The following is a 23981-nucleotide window of genomic DNA, read 5'->3' as shown; positions in this document are numbered from 1 at the left end:
GAAAAGATACTTGATACGATTTCAATTTTCTTAAATTTACCAAGGCTTGATTTGTGACCCAAGATAGGATCTATCCTGGAGAATGTTCCATGAGCACTTGAGAAGAAAGTGTATTCTGCTGGTTTTGGATGGAATGTCCTATAAATATCAATTAAGTCCATCTTGTTTCATGTATCATTTAAAGCTGTGTTTTCTTCTTTATTTTCATCTTGGTTGATCTGTCCATTGATAAAAGTGGGGTGTTAAAGCCCCCTAATATGATTGTGTTACTGTCGATTTCCCCTTTTATGGCTGTTAGCATTTGCCTTATATAGACAGCATATATACAGGTCTTGCTTTTGTATCCATTCAGCCAGTCTGTGTCTTTTGGTTGGAGCATTTAATCCATTTCATTTAAGGTAAGTATCAATATGTATGTTCCTATTACCATTTTCTTAATTGTTTTGGGTTTGTTATTGTAGGTTTTTTCCTTCTCTTCTGTTTCCTTCCTAGAGAAGTTCCTTTAGCATTTGTTGTAAAGCTGGTTTGGTGGTAAGTTGACCTTTTTGGGTCAAGCTTTTGTTAGGTAGGACCAAGGAGGCATTTTTTCTAGAGCTAATTTTGCCCAGTTAGCAAGGCAAAACTCTCTAAGTACTCTACTCAATGATCCATGAATTATGGGAGTTTTCTACTCTGATAGCTGGGACTAGACACTATGCCTAGTTCTCTATGCCTTCCAAGGATTGTTCCCTCTCGTCCTGATTCCTTCCCCAGCATCAGGTAGTTTCCTCACACATCTGTGCTAATCACTACTCAGATGAATAATTGAGGGAACTCTCTGCTGATTACTCAAAGGGACCTTCTGCAGAGACAGCTGGAGTTCCCTCTGTGCAGCTCCCTCCTCTTCAGTGCTCTGCTCTGTGAACTCCAGTCACCTTGGGCTCCCAAGATTCCCAGCTCCATCTCTGCAACTCAGAGAGACTTCCAGGATCTGCCTGGGTTTCCCCTCCCTGTGCCACAGCCTAGAAACTCTTTCCAGTCAGTAAGGTGTGGCATTTGTAGGGATCACCTCATTTGTTTCCCATCTCTTGGGATTGCCCTTTGGTGTTGGCCATATGCAGTGTCCTATGGACCATTGTTTCATATCTTTTGTCCAGTTTTTTTAGTTGCATCAGTAGGAGGGTAAATCTGGTCCCTCTTATTCCAGTTTAGTCCGCATAGAAGTCATTCTAACAGTGTTTTGTTTTTTTTTGTTTTTTTTTTGTGGTATGCGGGCCTCCCTTGCTGCGGCCTCTCCCGTTGCAGAGCACAGGCTCCGGACGCGCAGGCTTAGCGGCCATGGCTCACGGGCCCAGCAGCTCCGCGGCACGTGGGATCCTCCCAGACCAGGGCGCGAACCCGGTTCCCCTGCATCGGCAGGCGGACGCGCAACCACTGCGCCACCAGGGAAGCCCTCTAATAGTGTTTTAATGGATGAATAATTTGAGGATGTAAAATAACTTGGGGCATAATGGGCTACCCTATACAAAGAATTTTTCACCTTTGTCTTATACATTATTAAGTTACGTTTTTCCATAACTTTTCCTCCAGTGATGATTTTAATACTTCTATTGCATACGTAAATTCATGGCAGTTTCCCCCTACCTCACTGTCCCTGTTATCTCATCCTATTGTGTTTTCATCTCAACTTGCTCACCCCTGAGACTTTCTGCTCCTGTTTAATAGAGGTTACACCTTCTTGCAACCTACCGAGGGTCTTGTCCGGCAGGAAATTATTTCCAGAGATCTTGTCCTCTGAGACTTCATGATGAAGCTTCCTTTCCTTGTTTTGCAACTCTGTTCCCTGGGTCCCATGTTGGTCTCTTCACAGGACCCTTTGTAACATACAGAGTATGTCAGTGGCCTTTGGTCTCACCCACTGTCCATCTGGGTGACGGCTAACTCCCTTCTCAAACCACAACCTAACCCCTAGGACCTGGTAGGCTTTCATCTAGCACAGCTCTGTCGGCCTGAGCTGAACTGTTTGCCATTGCTTGGGACCTTGGTTCTCTGAATAAAGAGTGTACTGGTGGCATTGCTTTCCCCAGCGGGCAGTACTATCAAGGCTATCTCTCCCTCTCCCTGTGCCTTCAGCACTCTATTATTTGGTGGTACAACACTTGGGTTAGATTATCCACTGCCAGTCTTCTACTGTTTCCTGTGTTTTCTCTGAGTTGTATCGTCTTATTTGATATTGAGATCATGGATATAAAGAGGCTGGGGAAAAAGAGATAGCCCTTAAAGTGCCTCAAAAGAGTATGATTCACACGTAAAATATCAGTGCCTGGTTTTCTGGTTAGTAATAACATCATATTTCTTAACCAGAGGACAAAGAGACAGTCTTCTTACCTATGAGAAGGAAAATTTCAGAGGGAAAACTCACTCTATTCCTGTGGTATGATAAGCAACTCTATACTTTCCTTATGCAACTGATTAGGCTTTCAGTAAGTCACAATTCTTCCTAGTTTCTGGAAATTAGTTGTCAATCCGTTTTCTCTTTCGAACTTTCATCTTTTTATTTATCTTTAAATGCATTTGAGAAGAAAATTGTAAAACAGTATGTTGGTCAATAACCAATAGTCTGGATTTTTGGAATCCCAGACAAAATTACCTCTACAAATTGGGTGTGTTCCCCCCAAAATTAGGCTAAATGACATTTCCCTGTTGGCTATTGATATTACTAAAAATCACTGTCATCTTTTCTTAAAATTCACGGAGCATAGGTGAATTTCTTATAAGGCTATATAGACTCTTAAAAGGGTCAGAATGGGGTTCATTCAGAAAGTATGAACTCTACATACTGGATTTCTAGGGTCACTGATTTGATCATATCTATGTAATCTATGCTTTTGAAGACACACATAAAATTCTTGTCTCTACCGTGAAAAGAATGGGGTGACAAAGGGTTTCATGTTTACTAAACATTGTGTCCTTGGATGCTTTCCTCTTGCCTGTCACAGAATCAAAGATCACCGAGAAGCAAGTGCCAACTAAAGACCAAGTGTCTGCGACCCCCGTGGGAAACCATGATGCTCAATCTTCAGGCTCAGAATCCCCCATAGTGTACCTGAAGGATGTCATGTGTTACCTGTCCTTGCTGGAAACGGGGAGACCTCAGGATAAGCTAGAGTGTAAGTATGCACCCTGTCAAGGGGCTTTGACTTTTTCCTAGAGGAAGAGCTAGTGTCCTGTCTATTGTTCTAAACAGGCTGGAGGTTGATCTGGGATCCTGGGGATGGGTCCTGCCTCCTTGGGGGAGCTTTTCTGCCCTGTCACCAGCAGTGCCATGAATATTTCCTAGAATCTGCCCTCGAACACAGTACCAGTTGTATAGGGTGGAAGGTGCATTTGAGACCTTGGTATTGAGAACCAAGATCTGGAAAGGTAAGGCGTCTCTGCAAAGGGTGAAGACTCCCTTCCTTTGCTGGCAGGGTTTCCTGAAAGCCTCCAATCAGAAAGCTGCTGCCTTCTCTTACAAGATTTTTCAAGGGAAGATTTTCAGCATCTGTCTTCCTTCCCCTATTCCATGCCCAAGCAACTCTTCAACTATGAAGAATTCTTTTCTTTTTTTGAGATCTAATCAACCTCTATCTTGTTAAAGCTTATTTCCATGTCTTCACCCACCCCCACCCCAAGTGTTTTGGCCTCTTGAGAAAGAGGGCTAGTTAATTAAGGGAGTTGAGCTTGGTTTCAAGAACATGTCTTCAGAAGGAGAATAATAGCTGGGGGCAGAAAGGAAAGCCCACAGTGGTTGAAGCAGCCTGCAGTCTCGAAGATGACTCACTCTGGGGACGGTCTCGCTGACCTTTGCGAGCCTACAGGCAAACTTTGAAACAGATGACAGGTAGGACCTTGTTAAAAATATATATTGTTTTGGCATCTCTTGGGATCTTAGTAGACACTGAGGGAAAAGCATACACATTATAGCAAAAGTCAAAATTCCAGCTAATAATTGGACTAGTCAATGAAACTTAAGCCTTAGGAAAAGTCTGGCAAAGGTTAACCCTTGCCCAAAACAAAATGAAACAGTTTGCTCTCTTAGCCGAGCTTAAAACCTCCCCCATAGGTTTGAAGTGTTAACAATTACAAGTCCTAAATGCTAATTTGGAACCAAACGTACCAGATTTCTGTTTCTTATGACTAATGTTAAAAGGGAAATGTCAAATTGTTTCCCACATTCAGTTGGATTTTGAGTTTCAGGCATTATATTTGTTCATAACTACCAGAGAGGAGCAAATGTGGCAAATTGCTCGTATTAGTGCCTCTCAGACTGAGTCCTGTAATGGTAATGAAAAGAAACTGTATTTCTAAAAGCTTTTTATTACAGAAAATTTCAAACACAGATAAAAGTAGAGAATACAAAGAATTTCCGTGTGTCCATCAACCACCTTCAACAATTACCAGCTTGTGGTCAGTCGTGTTTTATTTATACCTCCCACTCATTTCTTCTGCCCCAGATTATTTTGAAGCAAATTCCAGACATATAATTTCATCTGTAAATATCTCAGTATGTACCTCTAAAATAATATAACTTTTTCTTAAATATAACCACAACACCACAATCACATATAAAGAAAACGATTCCTTACTATTATCAAATATTCAGTCAGTATTCATTATTTTCCCTTACTTGGGGAACAATTCAAGCACTGTTTGTTTGAATTGGGATCCAAGTAAGGTCCATACATTGCCATTTGTTACTACGTCTCTTTAGTCTCTCTTAATCTTTTGCTTATTTTTTTTTCCCTACAGTTTTTTGTTGCAGAAACTTGGTCATTTGTCCTATAAAGTTTTCTTTTTTAAAAAAAATAAATTAAATAAATTCAAATCATCTCTGATTTTAGTGATTGAAACCAAGTTAAGTTTTTTTTCTAGATAACCAAGCATGTATTTTTGCGGGGGTGGAAATGATAGCCTGAAATCCCACCCATCATCAATGTAATAACAATAATAACTCATCACTGAACACCTTATTTTTGCTAAGCACTTTAAATTCATTTTCTCATTTTAACCTCACAGTAACCCTAGACAGTTGACATGATTGTTCTCATTTTATATGTAAGAAAGCATGGAAAAGTTAAATGACTTGCCCAAGGCCATGCTGCTAAAAACTAGGATGCTTGCTCCCACTTTCTCATTCTACTCCTCATGCACAGTGAGACCAAAGAGGGCTCCATGTTAGAGACACCTGGGCCCAGAGTGTCTCTGACCAGGACATTTGGAGGAGTCACAAAGAATCGGAAGCCCATGACTTTTAAATAACTTAAAGTCCAACCAGAGACACCACTGAATAAGCACAAGGTCCAGAGACATAAAACATGTAGAAGGAAGTGACAACACAAGGGCAAATTAACAGGAGTGCTGTGACCCTGTGGGTACATCCCAAGAGGTCCAGAGCAGTCACACAAGGGAAGGGTCAGCCACAGAGAACACAGGCATGATGAAGGGTTTTAAAGGATGGGAGGGAAATGAAGATGTATTCAGCTCTGCTCCCCACCCTGCTTACTCCTGAGACCACAGACAGGATATCTACCTTTTAGATGAATGAAATGGCAAGTTTCCAAATCCCATAAATGAACATTTAGTCCTTTGCCCAAAATTCACTCCCATATCTTCCTTATCTTCCATCACCTCTCTACAGCTAGAACATGGTAGAGGATGTTTCTGAATTGCATGTAGACATTTTAAAAAAAGAAATATAATAGCTTCTATAATAATAACTACTTCATAGCATTATTGAGGATTAAATAAGTAATAATGATAAGGTGCATAGGATGGTACGTTGTACATATTAAATGCCATATATAAATATTCATTAATGAAAGAAGATAAAAATAAATAACATCTGTTGAGTGCTCTCTACATTCCTAGTGCTATAGATTTAGCATATCACTGACATATTAATCTTCATTTGAAAAAAACTTAGGATAAAGAAACTATTATAATCTCCATCTTACAGATGAAGAAATTGAGCCTAAAGAAGATAAATGACTTATGTGATGCCCTAGAGGTGGTAGGACAGGTCCAAGATCGGAACCTGCCTAACTCCACACCCTTTCTGTGTGCAGTAGAAGCAGTGTCCCGTCTATAACTGTAGTGCCTCTGCCCCACCACCAGCGGGGCATCTGCTTTGAGTTGTGTTCCCGTGATGCTGAGAGGTGTGAATGCTCTACAGGGAATCACGCTCGTGACCCAGATCTCATCAGCTGCAGAGTTATTGCTTAGACAGTCCCAGAAGCAAGGTGGCTTGGTTCTCCTCTCTCTTCCCACTGTAAGGAAGGTCAGACTCTGTGCCTTGGAGGGTGGGTGAACTGGCTGCAATGGACTTCACTCCAGTGATGGTCAGAACGGGTCTAAAAACTGGCAGCAGCAAAGTCTCAGCCCATCCCTGGTACCTGGAGGACATCTCAAGCCTCACCTCTGTGTTTCTTGCAGTCATGTTTCGTCTCTATGATTCGGATGAGAATGGTCTCCTGGACCAAGCGGTAAGCTCTCCAAATATCTCTCCAATATCCAAGAAGGGCTGTGGGAGAGGGGAACAGGTGAAGGGAGAGTCCAAACACTCTCAGCTTCATCTTCCTAGGAATAGCAGTGTCTCAATATGAGCTGCAGAGATGACTAGAACCCCCTGCCTTCTACTTCCAAAGAGCCCGCCCAGAGGAGAGTGAACTCCAACTTGCTTTTTCATTCCAGGAGCTCACATCGCAAAATCTCAGGCTGGGGAGATGCTTTAGTGTCTCATCTAGTTTAACTTCCCAGATGGTTCAGAAATTCCCCCTGTAATTTCCTGCTGAAGCCCAGGGGTGGAGGAGAGGAGGTGGGGAGAGGCAGCGAGACCAGGGCAAGAAGACAGGAGGAAGGCAGGTAACTGCTGGCGTGCTTTGCCGTCACCGTTGCCTTCCTCTCATACCCCAGGGCACTAGCTCTAGGAGTCTGGCTCTGTCTGCTCTGAGCACGTGATCCCATCCCACCACACCTGGGAAAGCCTGAGTCTCATCCCCACTTCCCCTCAGGAAGAGGCAGGGACAGGTCAGGGGTCATCAAATGAGAAGGAGGATGGAAAAGGAAGAAGGTAGAGAGGAGAAAAGGCAAAGAGAATCAGACAGGCCCTGTCCTCGTGGCTGGCAGTGTCAGATGGGACTCATTAACAGAACGGCTCTGAGGTTGAAGTGCACGGGGCTGAGTCAGACCAAAGGGAGGAAGAAAGGGAACCAGTCCACTAGACCAGCTGCATCGTCCGGTTCCCACTCAAACCCAGAGTGTCTTTATGGGATCCCTGCAGCCACATTGCAGTTCCGTGAGCTGGGTCATGCGAGGGAACCACCAGAGAATCACAGGCTCTCAAGCATTTGATCAACACATATTGATTGAGTATCTCATATATGTCAGGCTACTGTTCTAAACACTGGGGGTGGGGGTGGGTGTATCAGTAAGCCAACAGACAAAGATCCAGGCCCTCATGATGCTTTCATTCTAATGCAAACACACACTCTGCAAAGCATAGTCAAGTATGTGTTAGATAGAGACGTGTGCTAGAGGGAAAATAAAGGACGGAAAGTAAGTATTGGAGGGAGCTGCAGTTTTAGCTGGAGGAGCCGAGGAAGGTCTCCCTGAGGAGGGGACATCTGAACAGACACTTGAAGGAGGTGAAGGGAGTGAGTCATGGGGAAGCACCTTCCAGGCAGAGGGAACAGCAAGTGCAAAGGTCCTGAGGGATGCCTGGAATGTTAGCAGATTAACTAGGAGGCCAGATTGAATGGAACAGGATGACTGAACAGATGAGGTTGGAGTGAGTAATAGGAGATGAGATCAGAGAAGTAATGAGAAGGGATGGGGCGTTTGCAAAGCATTATCAAGCCTTACAGGTGATTGAAAGGGTTTTCTCTCTTTTTCTCTGGAGAGGTAGAGAACCATTGGAGATTCTGAGTAGAGGAGTGACATGATTGACTTAGATCCTAACAGGATCACTCTAGCTGCTGCGTTGAGTCTAGACTGTAGGGATGCAAGCAGGAATACCAGTTAGGAGGCTATTAAAATAAGCAAGACAAGAAATGATGGTAACTTGCACCAGGGTAGCAGCATTGCAGGTGGTAAGAAGTGGTTAAATTCTGGATCTATTTGGAAGGTAACACTGGTGGACTGAAGTGAGTCTCAAAATAGTTCTCTCTCTTTCAACTTCCCAGCCAGACCCCCTGGCAGTTGGATGCCCAGCCTCTTTGTGAACACTCCCAGGAATGGAGAGTTCACCCAGTACCTTAAAACAGCCACTCCACCACTGGGGATGACTGTTAGAGAAGGCATCCCTCCCGCACACAAGGCATCTCTAGTTTGCCAGGGAAATTTTCAGTACAAAACCCGATTCTGCTCTTCTCTCCCCTCCCCCAACCCAGTGGTGAGGTCAAAATAGGCCAGCCCTCAACTCTTCCCTCCCTCCATCCCTCAGCTTACTTCTGCCCTCTATAGCTGACCAGGGCAGCTGACCAGTGGAATACCAGTTGTACACAATAGGCCTTCAGGTATTTGAAGGTACTATCACGTCTTCCCAAAAATCTCCCCCAAGCTCATATATCCTAATTTCTACACTGTTTCTCATAAGGAAGTTTTAAATCTCCATTCTGGTCAAGCTCTAGTTTGTCAATGCCATTCTTAAAATATGGCATAGAACTGAACCCACCCCTCCAGGACTCTTTAAGTATCCACATCAGGGAACTAGTTCTTCCTGAAATCTGCCCACTCTGCTTCCTGAAAATGCCCACCTATTTACACAGCCTAAGATTGAGTCTAATTCTCCATTCCTGAGTCGCATCGTTTGCTCACATTGAATGTTGGACCCAACTAGTTTCACGAGCTCTTTTCCATTGGAACTTCTGCTGAGCCCTGTTCCCTTCATTCTGCCCACTTCCTTACCCCCATCTACCACTTCATCTGCAGTTTTGCAATGGGTTATTTTCTACTTTAAATGAAATACAATTTTAAAAATCCCTGTTGGGTTTTAGCTTGCTTATTTTGACCCAGCATTCTACCTGGTGAAAGTAACACCTTTAAACCTTGCTTCAGTTCTCCAACCTGTGTCCCCAAATCAACCTTACTGTGAACATCTTAGATGGTGCCCAAGACATGCAAATGCTTTCTCAGTCCAGTGTGTTTCCGTGGGACTCTCAGTGCACTGATTCATTAGCATCCAACAATTCTGTGAGGTTTTAGATGGAGCCTGGCCTTGGTACCAAACAAAAGGCTCACTCATTAGGCAAACATACCCTTCATGAATTTCCTGTTCCAAGAGTCCTGGACCGAGGACTTGATACAAAGGAAACAAAGGAGATGCCAAAAGGAATCTGAATCATAGTGCCTGAGAAAGGACCAACACAGTGGCTCTACATCCAACTGAAACTGACCCCCAAGGGGTATAGATGAATCCCAAGTTGCTAAAGCTGTGGGAATGAGGTGTGGGAAAAGAGGGAAGAAGTAAGTGCCTTGGTTTGTAAGTATTTGTAGGATCACAAAGAAGGAGGAAACAGGAGTGCTTTCTATGCTAAGTCAAAGCACAGAATAGGGGAAGGAAGGTGGGTCTAAGAGGAGGTCAGTGTTCAGTGAGCTTTCTGCATACCTCTGGCTTATCCACGGTCTGTGTTTCTTGTGAGCTTTGTGGTCAAGGCAGAAATAAAGAGCAAAAACAAACAGTGAGTGCTTGATGAAATGCCAGCATATTGTACCAGCTGCTTCTCACACTCTGCCCTGCCCATCTTCCCACGGGGTTTGATTTTGAGTCTTGCCTGTATAAGCACATCTTCAGTTGGCTTCTCTCCTTGATGTTTTCTAGGAGATGGATCGTATTGTCATCCAGATGCTATACATTGCCCAGTATCTCGAGTGGGATACCACGGAGCTAAGGCCTGTGAGTTTCCAAAAGCAAGGGGTGACTTTCCAGTGAGCTTCCAAGATGAGAGTGGGACTTGGAAACACATGTTTACGGTGCAGGCTGTCCCAGATCATCTTCTTAGAGGTGACTTCTCTGGGTCCTACACCTTGATCTCCCATTTCCCTGATAGGAAAGATTAGAGGCAGCAGGGGAAAGTGTAGACTAATTCAAATAATAATACCTAATAATACCCCCCTAACGCTTTCACCAAAGCTAAATTTTTATAACAGAAGCTCAGAGATCAAAGAATTTAGAGCTAGAAAGACTTTAAAAAATTTTTCTCAATTATTAGATAATATTAATAATAATAATTATATTGGGGGCTCCTATGAGTCCGATACAATATTTAGCGTTTTATATACATTTTCTCTAATCTTCACTACCATGCTGCAAACATAGCAATACTAGTTCCATTTTACAGATGAGCGAAGCAGAATCCAGAGAGTTGGGGTGGCTTGTTGAAGGCCACACAGGTCAGGGCAGAGCCAGGCCTGGACCCCTGTTCTCCTCACCCCCATTTGCTCCCTCAGTGCTCTACTCACTCCGAATCAGAAGGGAAAGGGGTAAAACACAAGCCATAAAACATAGAACAGAAGAAAAAGAAAAGGGCAGGGTGGGCGGGGCAGGGATGGGGCAGAGAAATCGAAGATGAAAGTGGACAGTGGTTGCTCTATGGATTCCACAGATATTGAAGGAGATGGTACAAGGGATGGACTACGACCAGGATGGCTTTGTGTCTCTCCAGGAGTGGGTCCACGGAGGGATGACCACCATCCCATTGCTGGTCCTCCTGGGCATGGACGACTCTGTAAGTAGCAAGCTTGAGGTCAAAGACCTCTCACCTTTCAGAAACATCAGGTTCCATGGGGAAGTTAATGTCCTTGGCTTCTGCCCCAGACTTCCCAATGGACAGCCCGTATGCTCTAGGCCAGCCCAAAAGTCCTGTCTTTTTACCTATTAGTGCCTGAAATATTATTCATTCATTTGACAGACGCTTACTAAATTATTACTAAATAAAGATACTGTTCTGAGGGCTACGAGGGAACACAGATACAATATTCATCCACCGGAAACTTATGCTCAACCAGGCAAAGGGCAAAAAATATTCAGGGAAGAATTCCTTCTTTTCCACAAATTAGGTTTAAAAATGCTAAGAGAGTTGGGGAAGGAAGGAAGGAAAGGAAGAAAGAAAGAAAGGAAAAAATACGGATTTGTTGTGGCAGAGGGCGTTCAATGATAATATCTTATTTAACAATCAGAACAACCAGATAAGGTAGATGTTTTTTTTACCCATTTAAACAGATGGAAAACTGAGATTCTGAGTCCGAAGAGGAAAAAGAATAGCCAGCATTTATTTGTACTTGACTCCAAAGAACCTGCACTTTCGAACATCTCACACTTAGGAGTGAGACCAGTGGAAGAAACTTTGGAGGGTGTTTGCCCTGGCTTTGAAGGATGTGTGGGATTTTGATATCCCATTCTTGAGATAAAGATAAAGACCTAGGATATTTGATCTGGCTGTCAAGGATGGGTATGATTTGGCTGGTAGAAGAGAGAGTTTGCAGCCAGGAGAATAGCTTGATCAAAGATCCACATGAAAGAAAAGTTCAGGGTGTTTTAGAGAAACCTCCCAGTTTTGATCAGAGTAGGGAATACATGTAGAGGCTTAATGTGAAATCACTGGCATCTGACCTGGTCTGCTTATTTACCATGAAAGTAGCTTCCATACATGAGGTAGGGAAGATTAGAACTAAAAGTACAAATGGCGACATTAGCGTTTACCAGTACAGTCACACGGGTTGTAAGACAATACCTCTTCAAGATTACTGAAATGTCAAAGAGAGGGACAGAACAAGAGGTTCATTTGGGTTAGCCTCTAGCTGATATTGTTGCCTGTGCTGTGTCCATCTGACAGTTCTGCAATTCAGGACTAAAGCTGAGCCCTCATCTCCAACACTCAAGGACTAAGAATCCTGCAATTATCTCATAGCATGTCCAGCTCTTTTCAAGTGCTAAATAGAAATCAATGAACCAGCATCTCCTTTTTCCTTATAACCCTAGAAGGTCAGAGCTGGAAGAGAACTTGGTGTTCCCTGGTCTGTCCCCTTCATTTTTCATACCAAGGACCAGAGAGGTAAAGGCACTTGCCCATGGACACACACCTAGTTAGTACCAGAGGCCATCTTCCATATTTAGTAACAGCAGACTTCTCATGCAGTGATTTCTTAACCAAGAACCTGCTGTGTGCATGAACCCACATGAGCTAGGACCTGGGGGTGCTCAGATAGGTTAGCTATACTTTCTGCTATCAAGGCTCAAGATTATAGCTGAATCAGAGTGGAAGTTCTGCTTGAGTGCTGTTCTAATGCACCTGTTTTTTCTCTGAAACATGGAAATAGAGATGGGACATTTTAATCACAAGGAACCAATTTCTAGTTCTGTTTCCTATTTTGGACTTGTTGAGTCCAAAGTACCACCAACTCTTTGCTTGGAGGGGATCCACTGTTTTATGGCTAGAAGAGGGAGAGACATTATTTCTTCAGCAGTCTCCCCAGTGTCTCCCCCTGATGCCAAATCAGCCTTGTATTAAAACCATACTTTACCTCAGGAATAATGCAAACAGAAAGCAAATGTGCATTTGGTTTTTATTAATTGAAATGTTATGCATTTATTTGAAAATAGACACTAAATTGTATGTTCTCACATTAATAGTTGGGGTTCTAGGGAAAGCGTTCCTCGATGTCTTAAAAGCCACCTTGCTTGTTTGGCTTTTTTCACAACCCACATGTGGCCACTGAAAAGTCTGGGGATCTCTGAATGGCATGTATGAGAAACAATCTGTCTCCCAAGGGAACTGCAGCCTCAACACAAAACCTGGCCTGCATAAGGAACGTTACTCCTACACCCTGCAGCCGCCAACGTGCAGAAATAAAGGAGCCACATGATGGCGCTATAACCCAAGCAGAAAGGTTACTTTATCCCAAGTCAGGGTCCCTTTGCTTCTTACCCTGTATCTATGAAAATAGCTGACTCTCCCTTTCTCAGATACTAATTGATTTTGCTGATAAAGGTATTTCAGGTCAAATGACCGTCCCTTGGGCTGGATGAAGAAGGAGCTGGGTCTGCTAAAAGTGCTGTAATTTCCCTTCTGTCCATGAAGGAAAACCCTGGTTTGTGGAGGTACAGGAGAGGCATGGAAGGAGCATGGGCTCCGAAGCTAAGAGTACTGTAATTTCCCTTCTGTCTATGAAGGAAAACCCTGGTTTGTGGAGGTACAGGAGAGGCATGGAAGGAGCATGGGCTCCGAAGCCAGCAAGAGCCCCCAGTGTGACTACGAGCTCAGCTTGGTCACTTATTATTTGTGTGGTCTTGGGCTATTTATATAACTTCTATGAGTCTCTGCTTCTTCATTTCTAGAATAGGTATAAATCTACCTCCTTACACGTAGGAAAACACTCTTCACTTATTTTTGTGTCCCCTACTGCCTAGCACGGAGTAGGAACTTAATAAATGTTTTCATTTACAATGTGTCGGGCACTGGATTAGGAGCTTCACTTATAGTATTTCACCTAATTTTTACAAAAATCCCTTGAGGTCAATGTTTGTCAAGGGAATGAATGAATCGATATTTAAGTGGATCATTTAATCAGTTAGTGAACCCATTTACTAAAGTAGAAGCCATTAGATAAAAAGACTTTAATTCTGTAAGACTCAGGTTTTGGAAGAAGCAGGGTTTTGAGGTGGTAAGAAGAAAAGAACTTATCGTGGTCCCAGGAGGAGACCAGCATTTGAAAAAGCATGTGGGCTCCTCTGGAGACCATTAGCAGAAGAGTTGAGCACAGGAATGGGTCTGGCCACCATGACCAACCCAAACCAGAGGGACGCAGAAGTAAGAAGTGGGTTTCAATCCAGCACGTTGGACTCCATGTACCTGACTCTCAATCCTTACCACCTTACAGTACTTTTTACTACCCTTAACAACAGCCCAAGAGTGTTACTCTTTTGATGGAGCCTATGACAAAAGGTCAAGGACACCATACGTGGAGGGATGCTCCTGAAGCCACAGTCTCCAGCAAGCCTATGCTCCCAGGGGCTAGAAGGTGGGAGCTTTGGTGTCCAGGGAAGGTGTGTGATTACGTGAGGCTTGGCTTATCTGGTAGATAGAATGAATTTGCTTCCAAGCCAAGTCAGGGGGAAATGGCTTAACCCTCTTTCTGTCTCTGTCTCTTTGCTATTTTATCTGTGCACAGAAAGGTGATGAGAGGAGTACATTGTTTTTACTAAGCTAATTTTTTCCTGATTATAAAACTAGTACCTCCTCACTGTAGAAAATTTGGAAAATACAGAAGAAAGTATAAATTAGAGAATAAAATAAATCCATAGTGCTGCTAGCTATAGCTAACCTCTGTTAACAGTTTGGTGACTTTTTCTCCCGTACAACATATCATTGTATAAAACCGAGATCATACTATATCATCAAATTTGCATTCTGTTTTTTTCCCTTAGAACTTAGTATCATGAGCGCATTCCCAAACCATTCAATGTTCTTATAAATATCTTTTTGATGGCCACTTAACATTAAATCACACGGATGTACCACAAACCTTTTGGTCATTTTGAGGCCTTTAGGATATTTTCAGTTATTTTAAATAATGCTGGGTTAAACATCTGACAGAGCACAAAAATGCTCATCTATCTTTCAAAAATGATTTCTTTAGGATAGAATCCAAGAAAGGAAATTTATAAGTTGAAGGTTGTAAACATTTAAAGGATAGATAGATGGGTGATAGATAGATGATAGATCGTTGATAGATAATAGATGATTGATAGGTAATAGATGATTAATAGATGATTGAGAGAAAGAAAGATTGTTCTGATTTCCACTCCCCCACCACATACTCAACTCAGATGGTCCTAATTTTTAATATTTGCTTATTTTAGAAAATACACGCACATTAAGAATTTTGTTTTGATTTGCATTTCTATTAAAATAATCTTTACAACAGTAAAATAAGTGAATAACTTGTTTTCCAAATGTGAGAAGAAACTCTTTTTAGAAAGAATGGGGCTGCCTGCATCTCATTCCCTTGCTGTCCCCGCAGGGCTCCAAGGGGGACGGGAGGCACGCCTGGACCATGAAGCATTTCAAGAAACCAACCTACTGCAACTTCTGCCATGTCATGCTGATGGGCGTTCGGAAGCAAGGCCTGTGCTGCATTTGTGAGTAAACTTCCTTCAAACCCCTTTTCCCAGGAACTGTCTTGCTCTATACATGATTGAGCCATTCCCAGTAAAGTTTAGGCATCTCTGCTTCCTAGCTTGAGGGACTTGCCATATTATTCCAACAGCAGAAAATAAAGCAAAACTTCCATGTCCTATTTTTGTTGTACCCAAGTCAAATGGACAAATATTATCCTATTGGAGTCTCGTCATAAGCCACTGACTGCCTAGAAAAAAGTTATTAAGGTTCAAATGTAATTAAAATGCATCTCATAATAATTTCAATTGAGTTTTGCTAGTGAATGTTTCGGTTGGTCAGAAGAACTTTTTTTTTTTTTTAATTAATAAGCAACTATATTCATATATACAATGGAATTAAAACTATCCGTTTGTTTCACTTTATAATCCATTTAGTAAAGTCAGATTGGAGAGGAGAAAAAAACACACATGGAAAAGGAAGGAGGGAGACTGGAAAGGAGGACAAAAGAAAGAGATGGAGGAGAAGGAAGAAAGAAGGGGTCATGTAGGAAGGAGGGTGGGTTTGCGGAGCAGGAGGAGAGGGGAGAGGCTGCAGTAAGAAGGCTTTGTAGGGCCCAGGGTGCGTGGGTGCAGAATCCTGCCCCCCACCTCAGGATGCAGACAGCAAGCACTCAGCCTGAACCCTCCAGGGACTGGGGAGCTGCTGCTGCAGTGAGGGCCGTCGGGTATGGGGCGGGTCACCAAAATGTTTTATCTGCCATGCACCCAGGAGCCAGGCAGCAGGCAACCTCAGCCACAAAAATCATCGTAGCAGAGCTGGGCCCAGTGTCTACCAAGAGCAAGCGTCAGCAGGCAAAAGTAGGGGCCCACCTGTCTTTCCAGCATCCATTTCAAATCCAGCTTTCACCCACTTTTCATAGGCCCAGCCTCATTCCTAGTACGTTCTAGGCCTGTTGACACAGTAGTAAACAGTAACAACAACAGTCATTTGTGGAATAGCTGTTCTGACCCGCACACGTGGTACTTTATACAAATTATGTAATGCTGCAAAGAGAAAGCAGTCTTCTTCCCATTTTGTAGAAAACCCTGAATTTCCGAGCGGTGAAGGAACTTACCCTAGATCGTGTGGGTAGTTACAAATGGCAGAGCCAGAGTTCAGGCCCAGGCCTGCCTGTCTCCAGAGTTAGGAAGACCCCGGCCTTGCTATCCTCTCCCCAACATCCTGACGTTCAATACTGTGACATTGGCATAGCCAGGATGACTCCTCACTCCCCTTAAGCGGAAAGCACCTTTCTGGGGATGTTTTCCTGCTGCATTCACCACCCGCGGTGGAAGGCAGTGTGGCCGGGGGAGGGTGCAGGAGCATGTCTGGGAGATAATCATGGACTCTTCTCAGTGAACAACTGGAGACTTGAATTGCCATTAGGCAAGGCCAGCTCCATATGTCCCCTGCCCCTGACTGGCCGCGCAGAGGGAGGCACGGGCCTCAGCTGGGGTGGGGGGCAGGGGATGGCTGACCTTCCCTACCTGGTCACTCACAGTCACTTTTCTTATTTTTATTTTCAGACTGTAAATACACTGTCCATGAACGCTGTGTATCCAAAAACATTCCTGGGTGTATCAAAACGAACTCAAAAACCAAAAGGGGCGGCGAGGTTGGTGATACCTATTGCCTTGTTCTCCTGCATGCTGTGTCCCAGGCAACATGTCCATCTCCACAGATTCCTGGGCAGGAAGGGGCTTTGGGAGCTTTATACAGTCCCTTCTCTGCCTTGAGGACCACCTTTAAACCATCTTGTCCATCCATCAGTCCATTTAGCATCTCCCTGGTGCCCACCGTGTGCTAGATCCTGTGCCAGGGGGTATGCAGGTTAAAAGGTGGTCCTCAGCCTGGAGGACTGTGCAGTCTAGTGGGAGGAGACAGGCATGTAAGCAAAGCGCAAAGTAGCGAGCTGTACAGTAACGATAGGGCTGTGTGGGACATACAGTTGAGGCACCAAGGGTGGCGGACAGGGAAGCTTTCACCAAAAAGATGGCATTTGAGTTGTGTCTTGAACCCAAGTCAGCAGGATTTCATAAGGAATCAAGGAGGACAAGGCACCCCAGGCTGGAGAAACCTCAAGTGTGAAGGCATGGAGACGCGGCTTATTCTTGGATCTGTACTTGGTTCCGTGTGACTGGGATAGAGGATGTTTAGGGGGAAGCGGCGGGAGATGTGCTGCAGAACTGGTGAGATCCAGGTCTTGTGAGGCCAGCTGAGGACTTGGGAAGGGGTTTCATGTGTAGCTAAGGGGCCGCTGAAGAGCTTTGAGTATGTGAGGAGATGTTTGGGTTTGCAAATTAGGTTAATTGCTCTGACCATGGTGCCAGAGAGAGATCAGATCAGAGGGGATGAAAAAATCTTTTCCAACAGTTCAGGCAAGAGTTAATGCTGCCTTAGGGCCTGACTGGGGTGGGGTCTGCACTCACCCACTATGCTCTGCTATGTCTGCAGTAGCACAGTGATGGCTGTGTCTGTGCTGAGTGAGTGTCCCCCAGCCATGCCGGTTGTTGAGTGTTTTGACTGTCCCACTGGCTAAGGTGGAAGACATAAAGGGAGAGTCTGAGAGATAATTTGGAAGGTCCTACCACCAGGACCTGGTGACAATCATGTAGGGGATGAAAGAGGGGGGAGAGAGGCTGGAAATGGCTACCAGGTTTCTAAGGTGGCCATCGGCTGGTACCATTCACTGAGTCTGGAAATAGACTCTTCTTCAAATTAGCAGGGGAAAGGCACTCCGAGTTCCTGCAGAGGGAAAACCCCATTGAGGAATCTGAGTCAGGAGATGGTTAGCAGGTGGGAGTGGTATCCAGCCCTCCCCAGTAGGACTCCGAGAGAGAAGGGCACCTCCAGGGACACTCGTGCATGCCTGTGAGACACCGCATGGCCTCTTGTCTACTCCTTCTGTGCCACGCCCATACACACACCGTTCCATGTCCATGCCTTTCACCAGGACGTATGGTGCACCTCCTGGGCTCAGGCCCTAAGCCTGCACTCCTGCCATTGCCACACTTGGAACAGGGGGAGACCTCTGAGGGACCAGCAGGGCACATTCACGACCTTCTGAGTCTCCAGGGGCAACCTAAGTCTTTAACCATCTCTTCTGATCCTGAAAGAGGATGGAGAAGGCAACGTGGTGTTGGGAGACTACTGTGGACTTGGAGTCAGGAGACCTGGCCATGAGTCCCTGCTTGGCCACTTACCAGCCTTGGAACCTAGGACCAGTTACTTAACCTCTCTGCAGCCTCATATTTTTTCTCTGTAAAATGAAAATAATAATAATCTCAGAACAAATTCATTGTGACCATGTAGATGACAAATTGATTAGCAAACTGAGTTCTTTATACCCTCAGGGGTGAATATGGCAGAAGGAGAAACTACAAAGTAAACGTGACACATCTTCTAGAGCAACAGTTTTACCGAAAATCTTTTGGAAGGAGGACAGAGTAACTTAATTGATAAGTAATTTAAAACTTTTATCTAATACAAACATGGATGGTATCATGCAAATATTCCATGTGTTTTTATTTTATTTTTTATTTTATTTTTTATTTTTTTGCGGTACGCGGGCCTCTCACTGCTGTGGCCTCTCCTGTTGCGGAGCACAGGCTCCGGACGCACAGGCTCAGCGGCCATGGCTCACGGGCCCAGCCGCTCTGCAGCATGTGGGATCTTCCCGGACCGGGGCACGAACCCGCGTCCCCTGCATCGGCAGGCGGACTCTCAACCACTGTGCCACCAGGGAAGCCCCATGTGTTTTTAATATTGTGCTAGTAGTTGGCACTTCAGGCTGTGTCCCCGCGTTCCCCCAGAGTCCATATCCACCCCCTCCGCTATTCGGGATACCCTGGTGAAAAATTTTTTGAGGAGTTCTATAGAATTCCCGGGGGACTCAACTGAGGGCTCAGACCCCCAGAATTTGGTGTCGTGGGTCGCTTTGCACTTACAGTCACACACGTACACATGCATTCCCACCTGCTTCCCAAGTTCCTGGGCTGCTTCAGGGGCATGTCCTGGCCAGGAGGCAGGTACAACGCGCTCTCCAGGAAACATGTGAAAGCTGCTGGCTGATGACCCACACTAATCCCTTTGGGCTTTCTCTCTAACTCCCTTCCTGAGTGCTTCTCAACCTTGGCTGCATATGATAATCACTCAGGGTGCTTTAAAACATACTAATGATGGGTCTCATCCCCAGAGACTCTAATTTATTTTGTCTGGAGTGAGGGCTGGGCATTAGGACTTCTAGATGCTGCCCAGGTGGTCCTGAGGGGCTGCTAAGGCTGAGAGGCACTGGCCCATAGAAGACAGAGGGGGAAGGGATTCCCCATCAGGGGCACCCCCCCCACCAAAGGCCAGGACTGTGCCAGGAAGGCCCTTCCAAATGTGCTCTCTCATTGAATCCTCCCAGAAAACCCAGAGGTGGGGCATTTTATGCCAATTTCTGCAGATGAAGGACCTGAGACTCAGAGAGGTCCAGGAACTGGCCAAAGGTCACCCCGCTGCAAAGTGGAAGATCAGTGACTCCAACCAGTTTTGTCTGTAGCCCAGGCCCTCCTGCGTCTCCCTGCACCCCACTGCCTTCCAGAAAAGGGCACACACAAACACATCCCTTTGCAAAGAGTTCCAGTGACAGACAGATGAACTGCAAGACAGACACTCAGAGGCTTGACTGCCAGAGGGGTGAACCGTTCAAAGAGCAGGCAAAGTGGCTTTCCATCTACCTCGATTCGCATGATAGAGGTTAGGCAAGGAGTGACCCGCACTGGTGCAATTCAGCAAAGCAGCCCGGCCTCCAGAAGTGCATCCCCTGAACAGGAACCTACCCTCTCTGGCCTCCCCACTGTCTGTGTTCCTCCCAGACCCTTCTCCTCAGGCCCAGGGCCCTGGGATGTGGTTCTGCGGGATGTGGTTCCGCAGCCTTCCCTGGTATCCTTCGCTTCCCTCCTGCAGGTGATGCAGCACGCGTGGGTGGAAGGGAACTCCTCTGTCAAGTGTGAACGGTGCCACAAAAGTATCAAGTGCTACCGGAGTGTCACCACGCGGCACTGCCTGTGGTGCCGGATGAGGATGGGTTGGCGCCCAGGGCAGCCCTGCTGCTTTTCAGTGTGGTGTTTTGCTGGAGCTGCAGCCACGCAGCAGTGGACATCCTGCCAGAGGGCGTGAGCAGAGCTATGTGGGCAAGGCTAGAGAGGGAGCCTAGAGCCCCTGTTCAGTGCCCTAGTCTAACTGCCTCCAGTAAATCACCAGGATGCCCAGAGAGAGGGCACCCCCCAGGGCTGCTTAAGAAGAAGCTGACCAGTCTACTCTGTGGCCAGGCAGCTGTGAACAGCAGGCTGGACCATTAACTTCCTTCGCCTGGGTGTCGTCTGGGCCGGGGGCACTGACAGAGTGGGAGAGGAATTGGATACTCAGTCACCTGCATCAGAGGAAGGCACACTCCTGACAGCAACCCCACTGCCTGGACAAGAGGCCTGTGCCCACTGCCATGACACATGTCCACTTCCTTGGACACCTGGAGCTGCCTGACCTGCCTTCCAAAGCAGACTCAGTGCCGTGTCTTGTCCCCTTGACTGGGTATCAGCCTCAGAAAGGACGTGTCAGACTGCAGAACTCTTAAAATGCAGAGGTCGAGTCATGGGGTTTACCTCCAGCCTCTCATGAGTTTGTTCAACAAGATCTCCTTCCTTCCAGTGTCTCAGAGCCTAGGGAGCAAATATCCCATGGGGGCTCTGGAGTCCACGTGGGGGTGCCATACGGACAGGCCACAGGCCTGCTCAGGACCGTTTTGCTGCAGCTGCCATGGGCAGCACTTGGTTTCCTTTCTCTGCCCACGGCAGACTTGGCAACCGTAACCAAGCACACACAACCGTACACACTACACACCACACACACACACTCTCTCTCTCTCTCTCTCTGTCTCTGCTATACTGTGAAAGCCAGCAGTGCATCAGGATTTAGAGGAGTACTAGACAACCTGCCTCCCTAGTAAATTTCTAAACCTTCATACTTGACATTTCCTTGATCACTTTCACTCACTCTCATCTTCATTTTTTCCTCCAGTTTCACCGCAAATGTGAATTGTCAACTTTGTGTGATGGTGGGGAGCTCAGAGACCATATTTTGCTGCCCACGTCAATATGCCCCATCACCCGGGTAAGTGCTGCCACCCCGATGGGGCTCTGGCTCCCCTGCAACCCCAGCTCATGTTTCAGATGCAGGCAGCATTCAGACATTCACATCCCTCAGAGGGCTCCCTCAGCAACTCTTAGGATTTGTGTTTTCAGCCCAAGTTTAAAAGAGGTCAGTGCTGCACAGTCAGATTGTGAGGGAAAACTTCCCTGACTAAAATGATTCCAACCGCTGGCCACCCAGAATGCTCTGAAATGGCCCAGCAAGGAAAGCGTGTTCATTCTAAGCACCTTGCAGGCAGATCACATATATGGAACCTCAGTCACCACCTGTGCACAGCTAGGCTTCCCAGGCCTCCCTTGTCCCTGTCACCCTCTCTCCTGTGTCCAAACATGGACCTCCCTCTGCCTTGAAGATTTCCACTTGGGTGTCACAGCCCTTCTTGGAAATGAAAGATGCAAAATTAAACTCTATTTATCCCCATCTGAAACTTTTTCTGTCTCCTGTGTTGAAGACGCCTCTTTCAAGCCAAGCACCAAATGCCTTAACTGTTCTCTTTCCATGTTAAAGATGCTGCTGAGTTTCACTGATTCCTCACATCTCACCCTTGACTTGACCATCTTCTTTCTTATTAAAAACTAAAGAAAAAAACCCACCACTTTAAAAACTATTTGGCAGTATCTACTAAGTTGGAAATACACAAACTCTATGACTCAACAGTTCCCCTCCTGTGAGAAATATGAGCATTTATTGCACCAGAAGACAAGTACAGGAATGTTCCTATCAACTTTATTCATAACAGTCAGACACTGGAAATAAGCTAAATGACCATTGACAAGAGAATAGGTAAATAAGTTGAGGCAGATTAGATAATGGAATAGTGCATTGCAATGGAAAACAACCATGCTTAGATGCAAAAATATGGATAATCCCAAAAATATAATGCTGAACAAAAGAACCTGGACTCAGAAAAGATATGGTCTATGATTCCATTGATATGAGATTCAAAAGCCAAGCAAAACCAATAAGGTATCAGGAGTCACAACAGAATTATGCCGGAAGAGGCAGTAGTTACAAGGGCATATACATATGCAGAAATTCATAGAACTGTAGATTTAAATTTGAGCATTTTATTATATGTGGCATTAAACCTCAATGAAATGAATAATAAACATTGAAAAAACAAACAAACAAAATAGGACATATGACTTAGTATTACATCATTTAGGTAGTGCTTAACAGAGAAACCAGATCTGAGACCTTGCTTCTCAAAGCTCAAGCTTCTAAATCAACAAAGTAGATTTCCGCCCATTTCAGTGTTTCCTCTGAAACACTGTGTCCCTTCCAGTGTCTCGAAGTTAAAGTCGGGGCAAGTGAAGACAACTGCCTGGAGAGTCCTTGAGAAACCCAAAGGGAACATTTCTTTTTTTACGTCCAAAGTCGCACTTTGAAAAACTCCTCGCTACACTATATTGGTTTTCTATTCTCTTCCTTTATATTAACCATTTGTTTTTCTTCTGATTTCCTTTTTTGTAGTAGGCATTTTTTTTTCAAAAGATGCTTGTCTTTCCTCTCTTTTATAGGACAGGCAAGATGGGAAGTCCGATGGTAGCATGTCAGCCAAGGATGAACTTGTAACGCAGGTACCTCGGCAAGCCCCAAATCTACTCGCTCGTTCTAAGCTGGTCCAAGGCTGTGGAGGGGAGAACAGGATTTGGCTTCTAGAGAAACACATCTCAACATCTGCTTTCTTATCTGATTGATTATATCACGCAGGACACTGTATTTCCAGCCTCTGGGGTTACCTCTGACAACCACACTGTAGGCAAGTGGTGCGAAGGGAGGTTGGTTGATCCCATGGCTGGCCGAACTGGCTTTATCACCTTTTTAGGAACACATTGAATAAAACTTCAATATGCATACTCCCTGAATAATAACAAGAATGTGGCTTAAAGATAGACAATTAGGTTTTCCAGGACTGCCAAGCTGTCTCCAGAATGTGATCTGCCAGAACAGAGTTAATTAGATCCAGAAGTTCTTCTTCATCCTTAAACGTATATTTCAGAACTCATTTTTTTAGCTGGATTCACCAATGAACTTCTCTTTGTGCCTTTCACAAAGTTCCAGGGAATGCAGGAAAGGCAGCCTGGTGAGGTAGAACAAGTACCAGAAAAGGAAATAGCACACTGGGGCCTTCTCCTCTGCCTCTGAACCTTAAGTTTCCTTGTTTGAAAGGGGGCATAGCAATCCCTGCACTGCCCACCTCCCATAGATGCTCCAAGATTCAATGAGAACATGTAGATGAGTGTAAAACATAAGCAATGGTGCTTAACGTGGGAAAGCTCTAGACACCTTGAAAGGGAGAAAGTCAGATGGAGTGCGTGCGCGCGCGCACACACACATATACACACACTGCTGGTATGTCAGTTGTTTACAGCTGGCATCTATCTGGTTATCCTGCATCTGTTCTGATTGGGCAGAGCCCATGCTGTACAGGTTGTTAAACATTTTGAATATCACCCCCAGAGGTAAAGAATTACTCCTGGGCTTCCCTGGTGGCGCAGTGGTTGAGGGTCCGCCTGCCGATGCGGGGGACGCGGGTTCGTGCCCCGGTCCGGGAAGATCCCACATGCCGCGGAGCGGCTGGGCCCGTGAGCCATGGCCGCTGAGCCTGTG

The 23981-nt window shown here is 45.2% G+C and overlaps 1 protein-coding gene across 11 annotated transcripts in view; it reads left to right on the top strand.

Annotated features, from left to right (window-relative positions):
• Nucleotides 1–23981, top strand: part of DGKG (diacylglycerol kinase gamma) — a 201980-nt gene that overhangs the window by 74551 nt on the left and 103448 nt on the right. For 10 of the 11 annotated variants that reach the window (XR_003680567.2, XM_028491932.2, XM_028491924.2 and 7 more), the window contains 8 exons: nt 2979–3149; nt 6454–6503; nt 9839–9913; nt 10623–10745; nt 15040–15157; nt 16703–16791; nt 21237–21329; nt 22889–22948. Coding sequence is in view for 10 of the 11 variants with exons in the window: in XM_028491932.2 (XP_028347733.1) it covers nt 2979–3149; nt 6454–6503; nt 9839–9913; nt 10623–10745; nt 15040–15157; nt 16703–16791; nt 21237–21329; nt 22889–22948 (779 nt within the window). In the remaining variant the exon portion in view is untranslated. Of the gene's footprint in view, nt 1–2978; nt 3150–6453; nt 6504–9838; nt 9914–9972; nt 10022–10622; nt 10746–15039; nt 15158–16702; nt 16792–21236; nt 21330–22888; nt 22949–23981 lie in introns of those variants that run through there. The other variant, XM_028491952.2, reaches the window with a different exon arrangement.

Source organism: Physeter macrocephalus, chromosome 1 (genome assembly GCF_002837175.3).
Source record: "Physeter macrocephalus isolate SW-GA chromosome 1, ASM283717v5, whole genome shotgun sequence".
In the NCBI taxonomy this organism is placed as follows: Eukaryota; Metazoa; Chordata; class Mammalia; order Artiodactyla; family Physeteridae; genus Physeter; species Physeter macrocephalus.
This window is presented reverse-complemented; position numbering and strand designations above follow the sequence as displayed.